The sequence below is a fragment of the Tupaia chinensis genome, unplaced genomic scaffold, assembly GCF_000334495.1.
Source record: "Tupaia chinensis unplaced genomic scaffold, TupChi_1.0 Scaffold000674_1, whole genome shotgun sequence".
Taxonomy (NCBI): Eukaryota; Metazoa; Chordata; class Mammalia; order Scandentia; family Tupaiidae; genus Tupaia; species Tupaia belangeri.
In genome coordinates, this window is record NW_006160197.1 from 1,333,197 (window position 1) to 1,353,638 (window position 20,442).

The 20,442-nt window shown below is 38.7% G+C and overlaps 1 protein-coding gene across 2 annotated transcripts in view; it reads left to right on the forward strand.

Annotated features, from left to right (window-relative positions):
• The window catches only part of GRB14 (growth factor receptor bound protein 14), a 151,173-nt gene that overhangs the window by 69,566 nt on the left and 61,165 nt on the right, over positions 1–20,442 (forward strand). For both annotated transcript variants that reach the window (XM_006160259.3, XM_006160260.3), the window contains one exon: positions 19,071–19,227. In XM_006160259.3, the coding sequence (XP_006160321.1) occupies positions 19,071–19,227 (157 nt within the window). The remainder of the gene's footprint in view (positions 1–19,070; positions 19,228–20,442) is intronic.

Consider the following 20,442-nt stretch of genomic DNA (forward strand, 5'->3'; position numbering starts at 1 on the left):
GGATTTCCTATAACCAAAAAACTCCAAGGACAGTCAATTAAACAGGGAAGATTTATTTTTCTTTCGTTTTATGAAAAAGATGAGTCCAAAGCTAATGATATTACCTAATTGATAATACCTAATAATCCTCAGGCCGTCTTGTTTTGTATTGTTCTTCTCTAGTTTGGGTCCTTTTTTCTTCTTTCTTTCTCTTTTCCTCTTTCTTTCTTTCTTCTCTCTCTCTACTCTCTTTTTGAAATTTGGAGTAGGGTACATATGCTGTCCAGAGAAATGACAGAGGGAAAGTGAGAAAGCATCCTTTGGAGGGATGGCCATGATGCAACCCTTCTCCTCCATCTTTCCCTTCTTTCAGGATTTTGGACATGCACACACATGCCTAGTGTGTTCTTCAATCCATCGGTCCAGGAAACAAACTGCACAGTTGGCCATGTGAGATCCAGTGGCCCCAACCACCAGGCTATTAGCTGGACTGGGCCCTTTTCACTTTTTATTTATTTATTTATTTACATATTTTTATTTTTAAGGTTTTTGCCATAGGACACATGCATTCACCTGAGAGAGACAGAGAGACAGTGAAAGGGAAAGTGAGAAATCTCCTCCAGGGGAGATGACCACACTGCAGGCCCTTCTCCTCCACTCTCCCTTTGGGATTTTGGGGATGCACACATGGACCTGGCATAATCTTCAAACTGCCAGGTCCAGGACCCAGACCATGGGTGGCCATGTAGTGGTCCAGCACCTTAACTACTACACCATCTGCTGCTCCCCCACCCCTTTTCTTTTATGGAAAGATAAATGTCTGTCTCCAGCCATCCTGTTCAGTCTTGGAATAGAAAGTGGGAAGAGTTGGGAGCAGCCAGGCTAGTTTTATTCTATGCTAGCTTGTCATACTGGAATAATCAGGAGTCTGCTTCATCTGATTGGTCAGGATTGTTTTGAAGCCACCTCTTAATACAAGAGAAAGGAAGAAATGCAGGCCTCAAGTTCAGCACGCTCCCTCCTCAGCAGAATCAAACTAATTAGGAAGGAAGGGTAGAAGAGTGGCAATTGGAAGGAAACTTGTCATCTCCACTGCAAGTGCCTCAAATAGAGTAGACATTCAGGAACTATTTGCCTCTCAAATTTTTGTTTTGGGGATTGCAGATATGAAATAGAGTTATACATTCTGAACACATGTATTCTGTTTTTTGTTTTATGGGGAAAGTAGGTGTAGTAAGCGAGGGGAGGGATTTCCTGATTAGCAAAAGTTAATGGGAGTCCACAGATGGTGACCTGAGTTTAGACGGTGGAACTGCTTGAAAGGTAGCAGTGAAGTGCTTAGTGACTCTTGTTACTGTTTTTTATTCAGTGTTCTCATTCTTGCTAAACCTTGACTTTTATTCTGCCCTTTTAATTTTTATACAGGATACTTTATTTACATATTCACCCAGGAAAGGTGCCAAACGGATGAATAATGATTTTTTATACTTTCACAAAATATTTACTTTGAAAAGTGAGTGTTCGGAAGTGTGATGTAGTAGAGCTTGTGTATTTGTTTTAGAGCCAGGAAATCTTGGTTCTGAGCCAATGATGTGACTTTGGACTAATTCTTTTAAACCTCTCTGAGCATCGGTTTCTGTCTTGGGGACAATGATGGTTCCTCCAGAACAGTTGTGAGGATTAAATAGGATAAATATTGAAAAGTATTGAAAACAGTTAAAGCCCAACAAATGTGGATTCCGTCTCTCCTCACCTGTGAAAGGGCATATTTTACCAGTTTCAGAAACAGTTTACAATCTCCCTGCTACTAAGAATTAAAATTTTCTGTTCCCTGTCCTACTAAAGTGGTTATTTAAAAGTACCTTTCTAGTGAATGAATCAAAGACAAAGTGGTTGTCCTACATATAAGGCAGCCGGGGCCTTTTGAATGCTTGTTCCAGTGGTTTCCTTCCTGTCACTTCAGGAGAACTCTAATTTGAAGTTTTAAAAACCGGGGGCCAGCAGATGGTGCAGCGGTGACTCCCATATGGCTGACTACGGTTTGAGTCCCGGACCTGGCAGTTTACTTTCTCTCTCTTGAATGCATGTGCTTTATGCAAATTAATAATAATTAATTAGTTAATTAATTAAAAAATAAATCCAACTGTCAAGTGCTGATGAATGTTTTTAAAATCTGGAAACAGATTTACATACAGTGAGATAGGTAGGGAGATTACTCTTTCAGTCAGTGTTTTAGGGAGTATTGGGCAGGGATTTCTGGGTTATGTATTTGGAAGAGGTAAAGCTGTTGACTTGCTTCAGTAGACAAAAGGTAGTTGTCTAGTACGTTAGCCATATGATGGCTGGGCTGTGTCCCTTTTGATCATCCTGGGAGGATGTAGGTGCCCAGTAAGGAGAAGGCACAGGGCTGGAAAGCACAGCTTTTGTAAAATCAGGATTGTGTTCTTCAGACTCAGACCTATTATTGGCATATCCTTCTCAACATTGGTCTATCTCTTGCTTTTCTTTCATTTTTCGCAAGTTTCATCCCCTGGGGTGAACAGCCAAAACATGCCCATTTCATTACATTTATCCAACTCCAACTTGGCGCTGTAGGCAATTTGGTATCCTGACCGCCTTCCACACAGACCCATGAAAATAAAACCAGTGACTGATTACACATTCTCTTTAATCCGCAGAAGAACCCTACAAGGTTGGTGGCCAAACCCACTTTTAGAAGAAGAAAATTGGCTTTCAGAACTTAGGTGTCTCCTCCAAAGTGCTCCTTAGTAAATGACAGGGGCAGGCCTGAGAGCCTGGCCTCTGCTCCACTCCCCACAGGAGGGTCCCTCTCAGGATCTCCTGGGCACAGTTGGCATAGCTGTTCTCCACACTAAGGCTGCTGGACTCTCTCCTCACACCTGTAGTCCATTTATGGGACAGCTCCCATCTGCTCTACTCATCTGCCTTTTGGTCGGCTAGTTATTTTTCCCTGTCATGCACTCAATCTTGACCTTGCCTTAAAGACTCAGTGACTAAACCAATGTGCTGGAATTTCTTTCACTAGGACTGTGTAGGTTTCTGGGGACTTACTCATAAATGCCATATTTTGCTTTCAAACGTTAATAATTATTAATATTAACCAAGTGCTGTCGCTTTGCCAGCATTTTGTCCATTTTGCAGAATGAGGAATCTGTCTTTTAACTTATGATAAACCAGACCTAGGCTCTCATCATAGAGCAGACTCCTGAGCTCTCCACCCACTGTGAACAGCTGGACTGAACTACTATGAGAACAGGCGCTGAGACTCGTGTTATTTTGTTAACCACAGGGCATGGTCCACACTTGGCAGTGATGGCAGATTAAAAATAGCTGAGCTGATGAACAGTCTCAGACTCTCACTCGGGGCTGTCTGTTGGACTGGCTCTCCTGGACCTGCCCCAGTCCTCCAAGCCAAACCTTGGAAATAAAAATCTCTTTTTGGCAAAAAAAAAAAGTAAGATTTTTGGTGATTTCGTATATTGAACTCTCAGAAAGGATAAAGATTTTCCACCCCTGCAGGATATTGAACATGTTTGCTCTTAAGACAGTTCCAAAAGAAGAATTCAAAACTTCTTTGGCCAAAATTGCATTGTCAGAAAATAATGATGGTCTCCTAATCAGACATGCATATATGCATGTGTGTTTATATATGTGTGTATATATGTATATATGCATATAGATATATACCTGGGAAAATACAGGGAGTATTATTTTATGTTTTCAGAAGTCAAATTAGCTAGAGTAGTTCTGTCAACATTTGAAGAAAAATGTTAAAAATCACTATTCTGAGTTTCAGAGAAACTTTGAGCTTAAGTTCCAGAAAACATTCCTGAGGAGGTGTGTATAATCATTATATATTATGTATAATTCTTACATACATTGTATGTGTATATAATTATTATAGCTTAAGATGTAGAAATTGTTTACTTTAAAGTTAAAATAGTTAAAAAAAAAAGATTTAATCTTGTGGTTATCTCAAGCAGGAGCTCCATAGGGTTAACAATGCTATGGTTGTAATTTTCAAATCATTGTGTTTTCTTTATTTGCACCAACTGAGAAATAGACTCCCTCTGCTGGCTATTTTAGTACTAGCAATTTTTCTGGCAAGCTGCTGAGAAAAACGAAAGGAAAAAACAAAGAAAAGCAATCTTTTTAGATATTCAGAAAGTTAAATGCTTTTGGGTATATATGTATTTTTTCCCATAGCCTTTATTTATCTGACACTTTTATCCAACACGTGTGGAAACAGCAATTTAAAGCAGTGTAAAGTTGGGCTGGCAGAGTGGAGAGAACACAGCATCAGGCAGGAGCCCAGAGATGGGATTCTGTGGCTGACTCTGCCAGGAGCAAGCTGGACCCTGGGCAGTTGAGATCCTCTCCAGCCTCAGCTTCTTTATCTGTAAAATGAGAGGGTGTCAGGAGTGCTCTCTAAGAACACGTCTAACCAGATATTCACTCCATTTCTTTCACAGGCATATGCTCTGTACATACTTTGCACTGATATCCACTAAATAGTTAGAAAAATGAAGAAAAATAAAATTACATAAAGTTACATGCCAGTTTCAGCGAACGTAACTGTGAAAAATGTGCTTTGAATGATGAATGAAATAAAGTAGCTCCTCGGCTGATGTCAGACAGCACAATAATCACAATTTAGTCTGAGGTGTCTTGGGCCTTAATAAATAGTACCTTTCTTCTCCTGTGTTTTTCTCTTCTTTCTTCTAAGCATTTTTCTCCCTCCCCAGTTGTCCTTTCTCACCGTGTGAGCCAATTTTTAACTTTTTTACTTAGACATGACTTATGGTTATTCTGGGAATAAACTATTGCTTAAAAACTGAAATCAGATACTAGAATAACATTGTGTCCAACATAAGCACGGCCAGTGGTTTTCTAATTAAATATGAATAAGTATTAGCACTTGGGAAGATTTTTTTTTCATTTCAAAGTTGAATTAGTTAACACTGGCATCTGGAATTGGATGAGTTTTAAAAACACTGGAGCTTCAGAAAACACTGTTTTGATGAAGTCATTGGAAAGATTAGTGTGGGATTTGTGATTTGACTCTCTCTTTAGTATTCACTTTGGATTTAGGTCCTAAAATAACATGTGTGTATATGACATAGCTTGGGATATTTTAACTTAATGTTTAATGTTAGTCTTTATCTTATTTTGCCTTTTTTTTTCCCACTTAATAGAGCAAACTCAAAGAGCTTCCATTTTCTTTCTTTGTAAAATTGAACCCCCGATTGAGTTAGGGACCTTCTTTTTACCCTGTAAGAGGCCCAATAAAGGAGCAGTCCCTCAGACTCTTGGCCTAAGACAGGAAGAGAGGAAAAGGTAAAAAATACAGTAGGAGATCACAGTCAAGTAGATGACTTTCTAGGAGGTATTTGAAGACACCCCTTCCTTGCAGGCTTTCTTCTCTGGGTTGGAGCCTAGATGTGCTTTGAGTCTAGTGTCACTGACCCATGCCACCAAGTGAGGTGATGCTGAATCCCCTTTTTATACCACATTTAGGACATCACCAGAAGCAAGGCCTCATGAGGTCTCTTTAGCCTGCTGCTGGATGAGAAACTAAGTAATACATCTTACAACTTCATTCCTACATTATGAATTTATACCCAGAGCTCCTGAAAGCTCTCTGTGGAGTGTAATGACACAGGTCCCTAATTCTGAATCATTTCATCCCATTTTCCAGACATAACACTATGATTTTCCTATAGAAATGTGAGAACATACAAATGTATAGAGTAGGTCACATTTTTTCAGAAGTGTGGGGATGTTCCACTTGGAGAACCACACCTCAAGGGTCAGAGGTTCTTCTATGGAAGAACGGAAGGAGTTGCCTTAATAGACCCTGAGCTGTCTGTCCCTGGCTTTGATGTTAGAAAATAAATAAATAAACCCCAATAGATAAAGAAATAAATACATCCCCATAGGGCAGTTTTTTGTTACTTGTACCTGAACCCTTTTCTAAATTATTAAGTCACCATGTGGTTATTTGTCCTATTAGCTTACCAGTTTGTATCATATTTATATAAAACTGTCATTTTGTAACCTAGTTTTGTATTTACAGCCATTCTTTGTTTAATTTGTTTTCTTTTTTTTTTTTTTTTTGAGAGATTTTTGCTATAAGGTGCATGTACTCCCTAGAGAGAGAGAGAAAGACAGAAAGCAAGAAATCACCCCCAGCGGGGATGGTCACACCACTATCCCTTCTCCTCTATTCCCCTCTCCAGATTTTGGGCAAGCAAACATATGCACCCAATGTGAGTTTCAAGCCACTGGGTCCAAGACTCAAACAGCAAACATTGATGGGACTATCAATAATAAACTGATCAGCTAAATAACCACAAAAAGCTTCAAATGTAAAGAAAGGTACCCTGTCATTTATGTCTCTTAAAACTTAAGCCCCTATTGGGACCAGCAGTTAGCGTAATGGCTATGTCGCTGGACTCCCACGTAGTCGACTGCGGTTCATGTCCCAGACCTGGTGGCTTAAAACTCATGCCGGGCGCATGTGCGTGCGTGCCCAAGATCCCGAGAGGAGAATGGCGGAGAAGGGATTGTGGCGTGGCCATCCCCTCTGTGGGATGATTTCTCTCTTTCTGTCTCTATGTCTCTTTCTGTCTGTCTGGCGAGCACACGCGCCCTATAACAAAAACCTCTAAAAAAAAAAAAAAAAACTTAAGCCCTAGTCTGGCAGCCCTCTGTCTAGTTTACCCTGATGGAATCTAGTGTACTGCAGTTCTAAGTGTGGGCTCCACTCCCCCATGTCTCCAAGCACTTCCTCGCTTATTCCTCATAGCCCAGTCCCTGTGTCAGCTGTTCCTGGAATGTTTTGCTCCTTCATTCTTCAGTATCTTTGCTCATATTTGTCCCAACTGATATTTCTCTACCTTCTTTCTAAGTTTTCAGTGAATCCTAGGTTTGAAATGGGCCACAGAAGTCACCTAATCTACTATTCGTCATGTAAACTTGCCTGTATTTTTTCTGTTCGGTCCATGTATGTCATCCTCTTGCCCACCAGGTTTCAAACTTAGAAGATTCAACGCTCCTATTTTGAATCCCTATTGCCATCTCATAGGGCTATACATGGTGGTTTCATTCATCACTAAAATGATTTTTTCATGGTTCATTGTGTGATCCTCACTGCACTAACTGCCAGGGTTATATGGGAAGGTCTCTCCTGGTCCCTGATACCATGCAGCACTGTGAGGAGTAGTGGTGAGAGGTAATAATTACATAGTCTCACACACACATGCGTAGAGCAAAGGACTTGGCCTAAACTGAGAGGGTCATTGAATGCTTCCCACAGAAATAATGGCTTATGTGAGTTTTGAGGGGGGAGAAGTAGAAGTTAGCAAAATAGTGTTAAAAGCAGAGGAAGCAGCATGTGCAAAAGTCCTGGGTCAGGAGAAAGCATGTTTCTCTCAAAAAACTGAGGGTAAGGGAACCAGCAGTTAGCGTAATGGCTATGTTGCTGGACTCCCACGTAGTCGACTGCAGTTCGTGTCCCGGACCTGGTGGCTTAAAAAACTCACGCCGGGCGCGTGTGCATGCGTGCCCAAGATCCCGAGAGGAGAATGGAGGAGAAGGGATTGTGGCGTGACCATCCCCCCTGGGGGGTGATTTCTCGCTTTCTGTCTCTATGTCTCTCTCTCTGTCTGGCAAGCGCACGTGCCCTACAGTGAAAATCTCTCCAAAAAAAAAAACAGAACAAAACTGAGGGTAAAAAATATGGGATAGGAGTCAGAGAATAAAGACAGACTTGTAGAGAATAAAGTTGAAAGATGGCACAGAGTTATGGAATGGGTATTTGTGTCAATGTGTTTCTATAATTCTGGTATTGATGACATTACCTGCTTTGAGTTAATATCTTAAAATTAAACATGTACTCTGGTTGCTCAAGTAAAATGTGTTATTGAAATCTCTTTTGATAGAATGATTTGAAGACTTTTTTTGTTACCTGATTTCTATAAACTAGGTATGGTTTTGCTCTTAGTAATTATAAATATTATAGGATGGAAGTAATAAACAGCTATTCTTGAACTTTGAGGGTCTTTGAAACAGTCTTTGCTTTAAGAATATAGCATTTAAAAGATACTGTTAGAAGTTGTTAGTAAGTAATAATGAAATATATCGCTTCAGATTCTCCTCAAGAGAACACATTGAGTTGCTTAATTCAAAATATCTAAGAATGTCTCCTCTTATCTTGGGACATTGCATTCCTTATTTAGAAGAATGTAAAAATCCAGGGCTACTCTGACCTCAATATAAAAATATTTTGCATGATTTAGGTTCATTGCCTATCTGTTAAAAATAATAAAAAGAAAATTTTGAAACTTTAGAAGATGCTTTATAATCATACTGTATTTGGGTGATCAACTTTTAAAGCACTGTAGAAATAAGCTCCATTTTAGAACTTAGTTCAGAGCAAATTTCTGTGGGCCTTATATTTTATTTTTTAAAATTGTCTAGCTATAATTAATAGAAAACAGTATTAATTTATTTTATATGTTAATTCCTTAAATATTTAAAATATACTAATAACATAATTAATAGATACAATAAATAAGTCAATGGATCTATGTTTCTGTCTAAAAATGATATACTTTAAATCATGGTAGTATATTTAATTATAGTTCTTAAATTATTTTAAACTAAATATTGATATTAATCTAGTTGAAAATTAAATTTTCTTCAAATAGAAAAGGACACAGAAAGTAACCATGGCTAACCATGCCCCAAATAGCTTTTCTTCCCCTTTTTCTGTTGTTTTATTCTTTCCCTCACTTTATCCTATTGATTCTTATTCACCTATTTAGTCTTTTTTTTTTTAAAGGTCTCACATATTTATTACTGAACCAACCTACCAATGCAGAACTTAGAGACAAAGTGAAGCATCCTTTTTTTTCCCAATAAACACAAGTGTCCAGTCAGTGATGACGATGACATTACCTGCTTTGAGTTAATATCTTAAAATTAAACATGTACTCTGGTTGCTCAAGTAAAATGTGTTATTGAAATCTCTTTTGATAGAATGATTTGAAGACTTTTTTTGTTACCTGATTTCTATAAACTAGGTATGGTTTTGCTCTTAGTAATTATAAATATTATAGGATGGAAGTAATAAACAGCTATTCTTGAACTTTGAGGGTCTTTGAAACAGTCTTTGCTTTAAGAATATAGCATTTAAAAGATACTGTTAGAAGTTGTTAGTAAGTAATAATGAAATATATCGCTTCAGATTCTCCTCAAGAGAACACATTGAGTTGCTTAATTCAAAATATCTAAGAATGTCTCCTCTTATCTTGGGACATTGCATTCCTTATTTAGAAGAATGTAAAAATCCAGGGCTACTCTGACCTCAATATAAAAATATTTTGCATGATTTAGGTTCATTGCCTATCTGTTAAAAATAATAAAAAGAAAATTTTGAAACTTTAGAAGATGCTTTATAATCATACTGTATTTGGGTGATCAACTTTTAAAGCACTGTAGAAATAAGCTCCATTTTAGAACTTAGTTCAGAGCAAATTTCTGTGGGCCTTATATTTTATTTTTTAAAATTGTCTAGCTATAATTAATAGAAAACAGTATTAATTTATTTTATATGTTAATTCCTTAAATATTTAAAATATACTAATAACATAATTAATAGATACAATAAATAAGTCAATGGATCTATGTTTCTGTCTAAAAATGATATACTTTAAATCATGGTAGTATATTTAATTATAGTTCTTAAATTATTTTAAACTAAATATTGATATTAATCTAGTTGAAAATTAAATTTTCTTCAAATAGAAAAGGACACAGAAAGTAACCATGGCTAACCATGCCCCAAATAGCTTTTCTTCCCCTTTTTCTGTTGTTTTATTCTTTCCCTCACTTTATCCTATTGATTCTTATTCACCTATTTAGTCTTTTTTTTTTTAAAGGTCTCACATATTTATTACTGAACCAACCTACCAATGCAGAACTTAGAGACAAAGTGAAGCATCCTTTTTTTTCCCAATAAACACAAGTGTCCAGTCAGTGATGACCATTTTCAGCTTGATGCGGCAAGACCACAGTGACCTTGGTAGAGCATAAATATGTGGCCCACATCCTGTCCAGTTCCTCATAGACCCAGCTTGGTTCTTCTCCAGTGTCTCCTCTTGGAGTTGTACCTGATTTTATTACCAGTTTTCATTCTAATCCATAGTCTTAATCCATGCTCGTTTATTACCTGCTGAGTGATGAAGAAACAAGGCTAAGTGTGGCAAACCTATAGAGTAAATAATTAATTTTCAGTTATGGTAGGCCTAGAAGCTCAATTCTGCCCCAGGGCATTGTCAAGTAACCAGTTGACAACCCTGGGTTTGTTTCATACAGTCTAGAACGAATGCAGGTTGAAAAGGAACTGTGTATCCAGTGCCATCCCATTTTTGGGAATCAAGAAGGAGGAGAGGGAACCAGCAGTTAGCGTAATGGCTATGTCGCTGGACTCCCACGTAGTTGACCGCGGTTCGCTTCCCGGACCCGGTGGCTTAAAACTCACGCCGGGTGTGTGTGCGTGTGTACCCAAGATCCCGAGAGGAGAATGGAGGAGAAGGGATTGCGGCGTGACCATCCCCCCTGGGGGGTGATTTCTCGCTTTCTGTCTCTCTGTCTCTCTCTGTCTGTCTGGCAAGCGCACATGCCCTATAGCGAAAATCTCTCAAAAAAAAAAATTTAAAAAAAAAAAAAGAAGGAGGAGGAGGAGAAAGGTCAACTGCTTAGCCTTTGCTAAGTTTTTTCCTTCCTAGGCCTCTATTAAAATGAGAATTTCAGGTGATTGTTGCTGAGGAATGCTAAGTGTTCATGGAGGATAAAGCGATACATATTAAATTGACTCTCAACTTCTGTCTCTTTATTTTGTTTGCTTATTTAACATTTTTTTTGGGGGGGAGAGGTTTTTGCTATAGGGCGCGTGCGCTCGCCAGACAGACAGAGAGAGACAGACAGAAAGCGAGAAATCACCCCCCCAGGGGGGATGGCTACGCCACAATTCCTTCTCCATTCTCCTCTCGGGATCTTGGGCATGTACGCACATGCTCCCCATGTGAGTTTTAAGCCACCAGGTCCAGGATATGAACTGCGGTCAACTACATGGGAGTCCAGCGACATAGCCATTACACTAACTGCTGGTACCTGTTTGCTTATTTTTTTTAAAGAAATGCCCTTTGCCTTACATTTTAAGTATTTTCTCTCCTTTAGTCTAGAGGCTGTCGGGGCTTCAAGCATTTTCCTAAATGTGTACCATTTCTTGTTGTCTCTATATATTTTAACATTGTTTTGTCTACCGATTTAAAAATGGGTTATGTTAATTTTTTAAACACTTTTCCTCACTTACTTTTCATGGAGTGGGGGAGGGTGGCTTATGCATAATGTGTGTTGATATGCCTTGATAGTATGCCAGCCACAACAGAGATTTGCTCCACTCACATTCCGGTGTATCCCCGCAGAGACTGCTGGGACTGTGTATTACATTTTCATTGCTCCATGCCATATGATCCTAGAGCCGCTTCTGAAGCCGTAAACTACTCTAAAGGCCAAGGTTGTTCTGATTGTCAGGATTGCAGTGACATAGAAGGGTTTCCCAACACAGCCGGTGTGTATACGCTTGGCCTTCTTTGGGTGTTTTTATGGGCTGGCAGGATGATATAGACAGGCCTTATCAGTGCCATGTTTCTCTTGGCTAGTCCACTTTGAATCCATTGCCGAAACAAAGTTAATTTCTGTTCTTCTTCAGGGTCCAGGCAGAATTTCTTCAACTGTTGGCATGTAATTTCAAACGATCTTGTGGGTAAATTGATATGAATAATATTCTTCTCACCCTATCTTTTCACTTCATAAAGTAATATGGAAATTTGGGCCACCGAGCTAGAAACGTGTAATGTGATTTAGTTAAATAACATGATTGTATGGACTTCAAATCTCTTTACCTTTTAGTATGCAGAGGAACCAGGATATCAATATTTTGCTCTAATGTCTCTTAAGAATCTCTTCTCTTTGGTTTTTAATGTGATTATCAAAGCCTTAGTTTGAATCCATATAAAACATGTACCTTTTGTGATGAGTTGACTCTTTCTTTTAAATAGAAAGGCTTAGTATAGTAATACTTTTTGGTGAAAGGCATATTCGACTCTACTAGAGTTAAGGCTCAGATTGTCTTTTCCTTTTTTATATAGTTTAAGATAGAAATAAAATAAGAGTTTTAACAAAGGCACCCCATTGACAGTATTAGGAATTTTTATAATTACTGAGTAGATCTGAGATGACAGGGATTTATTGCTGTGGAATATCAACATAAATATAATTTCATCATTCATAGATCAGTGTATATTTTGGGCTAGCGTCAGCATTAAATAGAATTAAAAAAAAAAATAAGGGCTTAAAATCACATTCACGGGAGCCAGCAGATGGTGTAGGTCGCTAAGGTGCAAGACTCCCATGTGACCAACCACAGTTTGAGTCCCAGACCCAGTGGCTTGAATCTTACGCAAAGCACATGTGCACGCATGCCCAACATCCTAATAGGAGAATGGAGGAGAAGGGATTGTGGCATGGCCATCCTCCCCAACTCCTCCACCCTCACCGTGTATAATTTCTCATTCTTGTCTCTGTCTCTTTCTTTGGTGAGCGCACATGCCCTAAAGCAAAAATCTCTTTAAAAAAAATAAAAAGAAAAGAAATACCATTCAAATAAAATATTAAGTGTTTCTCTCAGCAGACTTTTTTTTTTTTTAATGAATACATGCACCTATTCTAGAAATTTAAGTTGGCCTAGCCCCTCCAAATTTGTGTGTCTCAAACCTTCCCATTTCTTTCAAATGTGCAGTGACATAGAATGAACAAAATAATGACATTTACTGATTGGTTAGTTTTTGTCACTTCCCCCACCTTTACTTTCATACTCTGTTCTTATTCTGTTTTTGAATTTGACTTAGGCTTCAGAATGTCTCTAGTTTTTCATTTTATTCGTTCCTTTGAAAAAGAACATGCAGGGTCCAGCAGATGGCATAATGCTTAGGTTGCTGGATTCCCATGTAGTCAACTATGGTTTGAGTCCCAGACCCGGCAGTGTGAAACTCATGATGCGTGTGTGTGTGTGTGTGCGAGTGCCCAGAATCCTGAGAGGAGAATGGGGGAGGAGGGATTGCAACATAACCATCCCCCTTGAGGAGGCAATTTTTGCTTTCTGTCTGTCTCTCCGGTGAGTGCATGTGCCCATAGCAAAGCTCTCATTTTCCTTTCCAAAAAGGAAAGGAAAGGAAAGGAGAGGAAAGGGGAGAGGAAAGGAGAGGAAAGGAGAGGAAAGGAAAGGAGAGGAGAGGAGAGGAGAGGAGAGGAGAGGAGAGGAGAGGAGAGGAGAGGAGAGGAGAGGAGAGGAGAGGAGAGGAGAGGAGAGGAGAGGAGAGGAGAGGAGAGGAGAGGAGAGGAGAGGAGAGGAGAGGAGAGGAGAGGAGAGGAGAGGAGAGGAGAGGAGAGGAGAGGAGAGGAGAGGAGAGGAGAGGAGAGGAGAGGAGAGGAGAGGAGAGGAGAGGAGAGGAGAGGAGAGGAGAGGAGAGGAGAGGAGAGGAGAGGAGAGGAGAGGAGAGGAGAGGAGAGGAGAGGAGAGGAGAGGAGAGGAGAGGAGAGGAGAGGAGAGGAGAGGAGAGGAGAGGAGAGGAGAGGAGAGGAGAGGAGAGGAGAGGAGAGGAGAGGAGAGGAGAGGAGAGGAGAGGAGAGGAGAGGAGAGGAGAGGAGAGGAGAGGAGAGGAGAGGAGAGGAAAGGAAAGGAAAGGAAAGGAAAGGAGGAAAGGAGGAAAGAAGGAAAGGAAAAGAAGATGTAAAGTAAGAGGCATGCTTCTGTTGCCACAGGTGATGGGAGTTTACTGTAAGAAAACACCGTCAAGAGGGACAGCCACCAGGTTATTCCTCAGCACCCCATTCCTGGATGGAATATGCAGTAGGGAACTAAAACAGTGACTCATCACTCCACATGAAGAAGCTGTCCCAGAACTGGATCCGCTTGTCCTTTAGGGGTAGTCATCTTCCTATAGCTTTTGGTAGAAGTTACCAGTGCTTCATCTAGTCATGAGGTTTTTTTTTTCTTTAAAGATTTGTTTATTTAATTTTATTTATTTGTTATTATTATTTATCTTTTTATTTGGCTAGAGGGAGCCAGAGAGAGAGAGTGAGAAAGAAAGCCACCAGGTCTGAGACTTGAACCATGGTTGGCCATGGGGGAGTAAAACACCTTAACCACCATGCCACCTGCTGGTAACCACAGCAGTATGGGTATGTAAGGATGAGCCTCCCTTGGAATTCTATACCACTTGTCTATTGCAGATACAAATCCTGAAGACATATCCCTAAAGACAACAGCCTGCCCAGATGTGAACATGGGGAGCATTGAAACTCCAAACAAGTCTTAGCATCATAGTGGGCTACATGCAGTAGCCAAAAATAAAGTGAAAATTCAAAGAAAATCTTGTCTTATTTTTATGATATGTTTTTATGACCATTTTTATGAGACTTTTTGACTACTTCAGTGTCTCCAGAACTGCCCTATTGAGTCAAATATTACCTAGAATTATTAATGATGAAAATTATGATGTCTGTTGCTTACTTAACAAGAATTTTTAAAAAATAATTAGTTAATTTATTACTATTATTGCTTTAAATTGACCAGAGAGAGACAGAGGAAAAGTGAGAAACTAAGTCACCAGGTCCAGGACTCAAACTGTGGTTTGCTATGTGGGAGTCTAGCACCTTAGCCACTATGCCACCTTCTGGCCCCACCTACAAGAATTTTAATTCCTAGAGCACATGAATTTTTAAGTAATTATATGCTTTATGGCAGAAAATATTTTTAAATTAAAATGTGCAATTATGCATTGAGTCCTTCCATGTGCAAAACACTATGATGGGCATTTTGGGGTAAAGAGTTTATTCACTCTACCAGTAAGTCATGTATTCCCCCGCCCCCCAGGCTAGGTCCTTGCAATGAGAAATGACAAACACAGATTTTCATGAATGAAGTTTGCTGGCTTCGTCAGAGAGATAGGTCCATGCTGGTGTGTAAGAGCTGACACAGTCGGAACATGTGCATGCCAGGCATCTTGAAGACAGGATGTTTTTAACCATAGAAACTAGTAAATGCTACAGTGTGTGTGTGTAATAATATATATACATATTGTACATGTATGTACTCACACGTATGTTACAAAATAACAGTCCATAAAAGGTGCATATTACAAAGCCTTAGGCAACCAAGGGAGGCTTTCTGAAGGAAGTGCCATTGAAATTAGGTCCAAAGGTAAATAGGAGTTTGCCAAAGAAAGCATGTTGATGAGTGCAAGGTTGAAGTGTGTTCCAGGTTAGGGTACGACATGTATAACTAAGAAAAAATGAGTTTTGTTGTATTTGGCTAGATCATAGAATGTCCTGTTCCTTAGGGCACACATTCTGTTCAGGAAGGCAGGGATAAACTGGCATTTTATCTCTCTCTCTCTCTGTATATATATATACACACACACACACACACACACACACATATATGCACGTACACACACACACACATTTTTTTCTTTTCTTTTTTTTTTTTTTTGAGAGGTTTTTGCTATAGGGCACACACGCTCTCCAGAAAGGCAGAGAGAGATAGAGAGACAGAAAGTGAGAAATCACCCCCCAGGGGGAATGGCCATGCTGCAGTTGCTTTTCCTTCGTTCTCCTATTAGGATCTTGGGCACACATGCACAAACATCTGGCATGAGTTTAAGCTGCCGGGTCCAGGACTCGAACCATGGTCAACTACATGGGAGTCCAGCAACATACCCATTACATCAACTGCTGGTCCCATACATATAATTTTTAAAAGTCTTTATTTGTAGCATTTACTAGTTTCTGTGGTTAAAAACATCATGTCTTCAAGATGCCGGATTGCACACTTTCTGAATATGTCAGGTCTTACAAGTCAGTTCTGGTATTTCCAGCACACCATTATTGAAGGTGGAGTTGCCAGAGTCAAGAAGATTGCTGGTGAGGGATTATCCTCTAAAAGGAAATCAGAATGTTGTTAGAAGAGGGGGAGACACCTAGTAGCAAAAGCCAAGGAAATTTGCACTTTATCATTAAAACATTTTTGTAATTTTTTGTTTGTTTTGTTTTTGCACTTGCCAGAGAGCGACAAAGACAGTTAAAGGAAAAGTGAGAAGTCACCCCTTCCCCCAAGGGAGATGGCCATGCTGCAATCCCTGCTCCTTTCTTCTCTCAGGATTTTAGGCACACACGCACACGTGCCTGGAGTGTTTTTCAAGCCACCTGATTCAGGACTCAAATGCAGTCAGCCAAATGGGAGTCTAGCGCCTCCACACTGCCTGCTGGTCCAATTTTTTCTTTTCTTTTCTTTTTTTTTCTTTAAATTTATTTACTTACATTCATTCACTGTACATCATGAAAACATACAAAATGAGATTTTCCATCCAGAGTACACTGTATCAATCAAGCACATCAGCATACATGTTATTTATTGTCAACAAATAATTTTCCATTTCTTGTTTTCTATATGTTTTTCTTTTTTTTCCTCGTCCTTGATTCCCTATCTCTTACCCTCTGCCATCTCCCATTCTCCTACCACACTGTTTCTGGTATCTATGTTTGCTTTCTATACTGTTTTTCCCCACATTTTATTGAGTCACTAAAGATCTTAATTAATCTAAATGTTTTCATAGCAAGCACAGTTCATATATACATTTCTATGAACACAAGTCCAACTTTAGGCATAAGCCTCACTGAGTAGAATGAACATCCTATAGAGTAGCACCTAGCTGGGGCTATATATCATACTGCAGTCATCGAATAGGTATTTTTTTTTCTGAAACTTTTTTTTCAACTTAATTTACATTCTTTTCCTAAGCATCGTCACAGCATACAAAATGTGATTTCCCATCCAAAATATACTGCATAGTGGCTTAATCGTGCATATTATTATCACAAATTTTCCATTTCTAGTTTCTAGAAATTTTTTTTACCCCTATTTCTGACCCTCTGTCCTTTCCCACCCTCTTCTCACACTATCTCTGGAGTCTACAATTGTCTTCCTTTCCACCCACATTGCATTGATAACACAATTTCTTAAATAAACTAACTACTTTCAATAGTAAGTTCACTTGATACTATTAAGAAAACCAGATTTAACTTAAATCAAAGAAATGCTAAGGAACTTTGCTTAAAGCCAGGAAACAGGTTAGGATTCTGATTTTTAAGCATTCTTGTATCATTTCCTTGAATAGCATTTTTAAGAACTCTATGATACTCCGTTTTGTAAAAGTACTGTAGCTTTTCATTCTTTTATTGTTGCATATTTAGGTTGGTAAAATTATAAATAATGCTTTGCTTGTCCATGTTGATGCTGAAAGTCATTTTACACATTTAGGACAAATTTATTGAGACAGTTTGCTTAAGTAAAATGGATGGGTCAAAAGGAAGGTCGTTTTAATGCTTTTGATATGTATTCTCCAGTAGTGTACAAAATAGTTTTACCACTCGCATCTCCCTGATAACTGTAAGAGAGATCTATATTATTGTATTCAATGTAACTAAAAATAAATGATAAGACTGAATTGATACATCATTTTCATTTTGATTTGTTTTAATTACTAAGAGTGTGGAGCTATCTGGGTCTTATAATAGGTATATTTCTCATATTGAAATTCCATACCATTTCCAACTTTTGTGATCTTACTAACCTATTGTCTTAAGTATTTATCTTCTCATAAATCATTTAATGAATACATAACATAATTAATAGTGGAAATTCTTGAACAAAGTACATCTTGGTAAATCTTTTTTTTTTTTTTTTTGGAGAGGTTTTTGCTATGGGGCGCGTGCGCTCACTAGACAGAGAGAGACAGAGAGACAGAAAGCGAGAAATCACCCCCCAGGGGGGGATGACCACGCTGCAATCCCTTCTCCTCCATTCTCCTCTCAGGATCTTGGGCACGCACACACACGCGCCCGGAGTGAGTTTTAAGCCACCGGGTCCGGGACGCAAACCGCGGTCGACTACGTGGGAGTCCAGCAACATAGCCATTATGCTAACTGCTGGTCCCAATCTTGGTAAATCTTGAGGTGAATGTTTCCAAGTTTATTTACTTATGTCTTTTATGAAAGACATAGAGAGAGAAAAAGAGTGACAGAGAGACAACACCCCAAAATGGTTGTCATGCCATCAGCCACCACCCCCCCCAGAACACAAGTATGCATGTCTGGCATGTTCCGGAAGGTTCTGGGATGCAAGCTTGAGATCTTTCTCCTCATGTAGGTCCAGTTGTGTGCCACTGTCTGGCCCTAGGACAGTATTTTATATCAAATTCTTTTTCTGTATAGTGTAGGGTAACATTAGCTGTTTTACTAGATAAATTTTGATTCATAGTAAGTTAATACAATAGAATGTTTCTTGCTCATTCACTGTCCCATATGGTTGTTCCTAGTTAGGCATCTTCCATGTGGTCATTTAAGGTCAAAGGCTCATTCTCTCCCATGGTTTTCTTTTCCCCTAGGTCTTTGTAGTCAATATTCAGTAGGATAGTAGTGATAGAGAATGAGGGGCAATTTTCTAGGTTGTCAGAAAAGTCATGACGTATTTTTTTTTTTCTATGTAAAATGCATCATGACTTTTCTGACAACCCAGTAGTCATCTCTTGGTATCCGCAGGAGATTGGTTCCAGGACCCTATGCATACAAAACCTGTAGATCCTCAAGTCCTTTGTTACATACCTGCACCTGCAACTTTGTAAGCGGAACAAGTCTGGGAATCTGATGTACAACATGAGACTATTGTTAATAATATTGTTTATATTAAAGATTTTTGGTAAACAACTAGATTTTAGCTGCTCTTGCCACACAAAAACTGGGTAACTGAAATGATGGATATGTTACGTTGCTTCACAGTGGTAACTATATTGTTATCTATGTAAAAACATTATGTTATATACCTTAAGTATATATAATTTACTTCAAAATGAAAACCAACATTCTTGTTTCTACCCAAACAGGTGATTAAAGTCTACAGTGAAGATGAAACCAGCAGGGCTTTAGAGGTGCCCAGTGACATTACAGCCCGAGATGTTTGCCAGCTGTTGATCCTGAAGAATCATTACATTGATGACCACAGCTGGACCCTTTTTGAGCACCTGCCTCACATAGGTCTTGGTAAGGATACAGAATCACAGTCTCTCATCATTGCTTTTCTGTCTCTGGTGGTGTAGTTGTATGGCAAAGATTTTCTTCAGGTGTATAAAAATGGGCAGGAGGGATTATGGACAATCCTTTTCTTTACTCTTTTTATTTATGGTGTTGGTTGTTGAATAAAATGGAAGTAGTACAAAATGGAAGTAAGGGTAGATATACTATAAATTCACTACCCCTCATCATTTAACTATGACCTATAGGAACTTAAAAATGAAAAACAAGGTTCAAATCAATAGAATGATAGATTTCACAGTGATCTTAAAGAGTATAATACAAACTTTTTGAGAAGATATGAACTACTTTTTAGTTGTTTGTGGTGCAGATAAGAATAAGTATTTAGAGTGATGGTTTTCTTTGTGAGGAATAACATCTCAAATTTTCTTAAGGAAATAAGTAATTCTTTCACATTTTTAAGACACAAATATCAAGAGTGATTTTAAAAATTTTCTAGTTGAAATGCATCTCTATATCGTGAGCTGTGGCAGATTTTAAAAAGTATCTTTTAAAAAGTTAGAAAGAATTCATTCTTCTAGAATGAGACAACATTTAACAATGATTTTACTCCCTAATTTCTTATTTTTATAGATATTAGTGTCAAAAACATGTTTACATATAAATGTGTGAAGAAGGAAGGAGTTAGTTATGCCAATGTGATTTGATTCTTTGAACTCTCTATTCATTACTTTAATAAATTATCACAAACTTGGTGGTTTAAAACAATGGGAATGTATTTCCTCATATCTCTAGAGGCCAGAATTCTGAAATTGGATCAGTGGGTTGAAGTTATGGTGCTGGCAGTGGTCATAGTTCACTGGAGGCTGTAGGGACAATACATTCCTGATGCCCTCCAGGTTCGGTGACTGTCAGCATTCCTTGCTGTGTGATCACATCACTCTAATCTCCACCTCCGTGGACACATGCCTTCTCTTCTGTCTGCTTCATGCTACCCTCTCTGTAACAAGGGTATCATTTAAGATTCACCTAGATAATTTTGGATAATCTCCCCATTGCCAGGTCCTAGATTTGATCATGTACAGTACTTTTTTTTCCATATAAAGTGACTTTCATAAATTCCAGTAATTAAGATAAGGTGTGGTTATCTTTTGGGGGTTATTATCCAGCCTGTTACAAACTGCTTTGCATTTGATTTTTAAAAAACTTTAGTAGTAAATCATC